Source organism: Verticillium dahliae, genomic scaffold (assembly GCF_000150675.1).
Source record: "Verticillium dahliae VdLs.17 supercont1.9 genomic scaffold, whole genome shotgun sequence".
In the NCBI taxonomy this organism is placed as follows: Eukaryota; Fungi; Ascomycota; class Sordariomycetes; order Glomerellales; family Plectosphaerellaceae; genus Verticillium; species Verticillium dahliae.
Genome location: NW_009276929.1, coordinates 790,947 through 796,169, shown reverse-complemented (window position 1 = coordinate 796,169; position 5,223 = coordinate 790,947). Strand labels below are relative to the sequence as shown.

Sequence of the window (5,223 nt, the reverse complement as noted above, 5' to 3'; positions counted from 1 at the left end):
AACGACTTGCGTCATACGACACGTCCGACGCCACACTTCCCTGCCCGGTCGACATAGTGGCCAGCTGTAATGCGACCTGAGACTAGCACCAACAGGTCAGCCAAGACTGTCACGAACATCCCAGTCACTCACCGGGCTACCCCGAACCCGGCCCACCCTCTTCGACACCTACCGTCCCGAGATAAACCTAACTGGACTTACCACGTCTTTTCCTCTTAATGCAGCCCTCTCGGGTATCCTTTCGTCCCGTAGAACAGTAGGTCAGGCTTAACAAAGAACCCTGTCTCTGATTTTCCTTTCTCACGAAATCTGAATCGCACAAGCGAAGAAGTAAGAGACAAAAAGAACGAAGAAAGAAGGGGAACCCGTCCCCTTCCCATCCTTTTGCCCCAAGGCATGCCCTCCAAGAGAACCCAACAAGACTCCACTTGCATACACAAAAAAGAACCACTCACATGGTTTACTCGATATCCACATTTCGTACGACCATTAATGACCAATCGTCCTACACCCAGTTAAAGCTCTGTCCCATTCGTCCACACTCCGTTTTAAGTGGATATTACCTCACTCCACTTCTTCCAGAACAATCCAATCCCTTTCCATTGTCTGGGTCATTCCCTCGTTACCTCGTTATTCATTCAGGCACACTCCCTCGTTACCACTCCCTCGTTTAGTCGTTTAGTCGCCTGTAGCTCCTGTCCTCCACCATTCCTCCAATCCCCTCCTTACTAATCTGCTGGGTCGGGTCATGGGCCATGGGCCATCTTATAACAAATTATAGGGATTTTGGACCCTCCGTCTACCGATTATTAAGAAGGAGGGGGGCTATGAGTGGATAGGAGCATTAGCGACTGAGAACGGCCGAGAGTAATGGGGAGCGTAAGCGACCCCAAGAAGAGACCGAATGGTGAACCAGGAAAGGTGGTGTGGAGACACGGAAAGGATTGGTGGACAGTAGTCGTACATTTTGTGGATACTCTTTGGGTATATGAAGGGGGTGGTGCCCCCCTTCTTTTCGGGCAAGGAAAGCACGCAGGCTTGTGTTCTTCTCTTCTTTCTCTTCTGTCTTCGGTTGAACCCTTTCTAGTCGACGAGTCGGAGAGACCAGTGGTCTGCTTTTAGTAGGTTCAATGAGTCGACGACGTTTGGTTTCATCGGTGATAACGTTGGGATGTCTCTCACTGGGAGTGATTGTGATTGTTCTTGCGGTGTTGGCTGCTTAGTAGCTGAGGGGACTTCGGCAAGACAAGAGATTGTTGGTGACTCTTTTGTTCACTGGAATCCTGGGTGTAAGACCGAACCGGATGGAGGACTTTGGTGTCGTCGGTTCTTCGTGGCACAGTGGGAACTGGAAGAGCAGCCGTTGTGGGAACACTTGGAGGAAGCGGTGCGAAAGCGAGTTGAAGGCGTGAGTTGCCGTTTGTTTGGTTCATTTCGACGGCGTCGGAGTGATGAAGAAGGAATATTGTGCACAGTGATGATGCTGTTGGACAAACCATGGGGTGGTGTTGTAAGTGATATCTTCGGCGCGATATCGGTGGATGGGACACCGTTTAATGAGGATGAACATGTTGTTTGGTGTTCACCTTGCTGTGAAGAAGACCGGAGAGAAGCGTATGGCGGTTGGAAACTATTTTTTCTTTCCTCCATTGGTAACTTGTATGGGCAAGATATTGAGTGGGGAGACTTGGTGGTCGACAAATCTGTGAAGAGGGCAGAAATGTGTGTTCCACGGGTTGTGTTTACGCCACTCGGATTTGGTACGAAAGAGGAGGAGAAGAGTTATTTGAAGGACTGGAACCGTGAGGTAGTGGGAGGAAACCCAGTTGATATGTGTGTTATAACAGGAGGTCTTGATTGGAGTAATTGGAGGAAACCTTGATGGAAGTGACTGTCGTGAAGGCAAGTGAGTTGGGAATAGCTTCACTTTTCTCTTAAGACGTATTCTTTTAGTTAGACTTCTTCTTTCTCCTAACTATACAGTTCTGATTAATGGGTATGGGGCGAAGCCCTGTACGAAGGAGTGAAACGACTGAGTCAGCTGTGCTTCCTTAGGATAAAAGATAAATGGAAAACTTGTTGAAATTGTCAATTAATGTGAAGTGATGTAATGTGAATAGCTTCACTTTTTGAAAGTATGTAAAGGGGCGTAAGCGACTGGGACACCAATGAAATGCAAGCGCCGCGGTTCAATGTGTGCGAATCAACGGCGTGCGCTGGTGCCGCTAGCTCGCTGGGTTATGCAGCTTCGCGCATGGTTGTCTATCTCTCACTGGCTTTTTGGGGGCTGACCGCCTGCCAGGCGCTTGGCTGTGTATTGGGATTCTTATGGCGGCTTGCTACTTTAGGCCTCTGTGCTGTGTGGGACCCGTATCCGTGTACAGAACAGAATTAATCATCGATATGCAATTGACCCGCTGGTCAAGCGCTCGAGCCTTTTTCGCGCCTTTTTCGCGCCAACAGACATAGACACCCACGCCGTCAAGTAGACACGTGTTGCCGATCAGGCAAGATTCTGTCCTGTGACCCAGGAGTACTTTCATCCATATGTGGAGTCCTCATTTGATGCATTTATTCTGTCGTTATCGCCCCGGTAAGACTCCTACCGATGCTGGATTCTGACCAATTACCTTCGCTTGGACTTCTGGAAGTCTCATTTTGTACCTTAACAACAATCAATCCACTTTGTTCAATTCCGTGGTGACAGTTATGAGCCCGGGCGACGATACAGCTCCTTGACCTTCGATATCTACAGCAGGGCGCCTACGGCCAATACGCCTGCTGCGAAGCTGTCTACAGCTGAATCGCCGCTGCACTTCAACAGTCAATTGACGCGACGTTTCGCCATTGACGACCACTGGCCAAGGGCCGTTACCGACATCCTCCAGGAGAGCGATCATCTCTCCACGACACATCGAAGCAGGAGAAATCAGCTCCTCAAGACCAATTGAACCTCCGAGACGTGTGGCCTAGGGCTCGAGTACACGCGGGGTCAATTGATGACATTCAACATACACGCGATCAGTCGCGACCATCGAACGACCTCCCCGACGGTCTCCGACAACGCCCAGGGATCCTCAAGATGGACTCTGGTAAGCACAGAGTGACACTTACAAGGAGGGAGGAATGGAGGACATGGCTCAACTCCGTCAGAGCCGTGGCGACCTCCTACGAGGCCTGGGATCTAGTCGACCCAGACAAAGAGGCTGACAGGCGGCCCAAGAGGGCCCAGAAGCCAACAGCACCATCGTTCGAAGATGAGACGCGAGATCTCAGCACACTGCTGACGTTGTACAAGATCCATTTAGACATCTACAACAGGGAGTCAGCGGGCCTCCAGGAGGTCCAGAAATACATCCTCAACACAGTCGACAGGAGCCTTTCGGCCGTCTTCATGAACGAGGAAAACAGCCAGGAGTGGCTCAAGGCGTTGAAGGACCACTTCGCCCCTTCCGACATGGGACAGAAACAATACATTCGCCAGCGCTGGGAGGAGCATATGGCGATGATCAAGAAGATGGACCATGAGAAGTGGGTTGACGACTTCATCCTACTCTGTATCGAAGTTGAGAAGCACGGGATTCCTCAGCTTAAAGAAGCCGCAGATCAAAATGTTCAATTCCTTCGGGCAATTCTTTCCGTGTCTCCAGGGTGGGCCGAAGCAGAGTGCGCCCACCAAGTTCGCCGGGAGCTGGACGATCGTGATGGAGGGAAGGTACTGGCGTTGAGGTACAAGAGCTACCTTAGAGACTACCAACCGCATCGCCTCACCACCAAGCCATCTCAGACGTCCTTCTACAGCGACTCGGTGACCTTCATGGGCAAGGACCGGAATGGTCAAAGTGGTCGGACGAGTGCCCAGGATTCCCATCGTGACTCTCCTCAACAGTCAAACAGCTCGCCTTCTCGCAGACCATTCTGCGACTGTGTACAGCAGAAGAGGGCACCCAAGGCGTGTCAGCCCATCTGCCTGTGCCCAAATATCGCAGAGCACCGGAGGAAGAAGAGCTATCAATCCGATCAGAGCCTGCTGGACTACATTGACGAAGCGAAGAAAAGGATGAAGCCAAGCACATTGCAATTCTGGAATGAGAAAATCAAGGAGGACAAAAAGAAGCAGCAGGAAGCAAGAGGCACCAGTAGAGTCGCCGTCTCTGCTTTTAACAACTTCCTCGGTGACGATGATGAACAGAGCTGCGATGACGAGTACACCAACTTCATGAGCAACTTCTCCGTCGCTGATTCGGACGAGTTTCAACGGACAAACCGAGGAGGGGATCTCCGTCACGAGTTCCTGATCGACTCGGGTACACCCAACCATATCACCAACAACAAAGACCTCCTCACCAACTTTCGCGAGGCCACAGACACTGTAAGATACAGCACAGGAGGAGGCAAATCAAGCCCCGTCGAAGGGTATGGTACAATGACCATCGAAACCCTCGACAGCAAGCAGAACGTCATCAGCATCACCTGCCATGACGTCTCGTACATCAGAGACTACCCGACGACGCTTGTTTCAGCCAGGCAGCTCCAACGTCAAGGACTCGGACTGGACTCGCTCAGGAACATGCTGTTCAACCCAGCCACTGGCTCAGAGATCCCACTGCAGGAGAAGGGTGGCCAGTATGCGGTGAACACCCTACATAGCACCACTTCCTTCTATCACTCCAAGAAGCAGAGAGCCGCGATGGTCAGCGACTCGAGGCTCTGGCACGAACGGCTGGCTCATGCCCACCCAGAGGCCATACAGCAGCTGCCATACAGCTGTACTGGAGTTGGAGTGAAAGGGCCAACAACATTCGAATGCGAGTCTTGCGGGGTAGCGAAATCCAAGAAGATTGTATCTCGGAGACAGCCAACGTACACGACGACGAATCCATTTGAGCGCGTCAACCTGGACTTCTTCAGCCCTGGGAAGTCGTACAACGGCATGGAGTCGTGCCTTGTAATAACGGACGCATATTCGGGGAAGATTGTTGTCAGGATTCTGCCTGCCAGAGCAGATGGCTTCCAGGCGTTTATCAACTTTGAGATGTTTCTCTGGAGACAGTACCAGCTGGTCATCAAGGTCCTGAGAGTTGACTGGGACTCAGCACTACGCAGCAATCTGGTTACTTGGTCAGAAGAGCGCGGCATTCTCTTGGAGAGATCAGCCGCAAGGACACCAGAACAGAACGGTGCCGCAGAACGCAATGGAGGCACGATATTCACCATCGCAAG

The 5,223-nt window shown here is 51.5% G+C and overlaps 1 protein-coding gene across 1 annotated transcript; it reads right to left on the bottom strand.

The window, feature by feature from the left end:
- Window positions 1–1,034: 1,034 nt before the first annotated feature.
- VDAG_05183 (uncharacterized protein) lies at window positions 1,035–1,624 on the bottom strand. Its single transcript, XM_009654919.1, has one exon. It carries the CDS (start codon window positions 1,497–1,499, stop codon window positions 1,179–1,181), a length of 321 nt encoding a protein of 106 aa, XP_009653214.1. The 5' UTR covers window positions 1,500–1,624; the 3' UTR covers window positions 1,035–1,178.
- Between the last annotated feature and the right edge of the window lie 3,599 nt (window positions 1,625–5,223).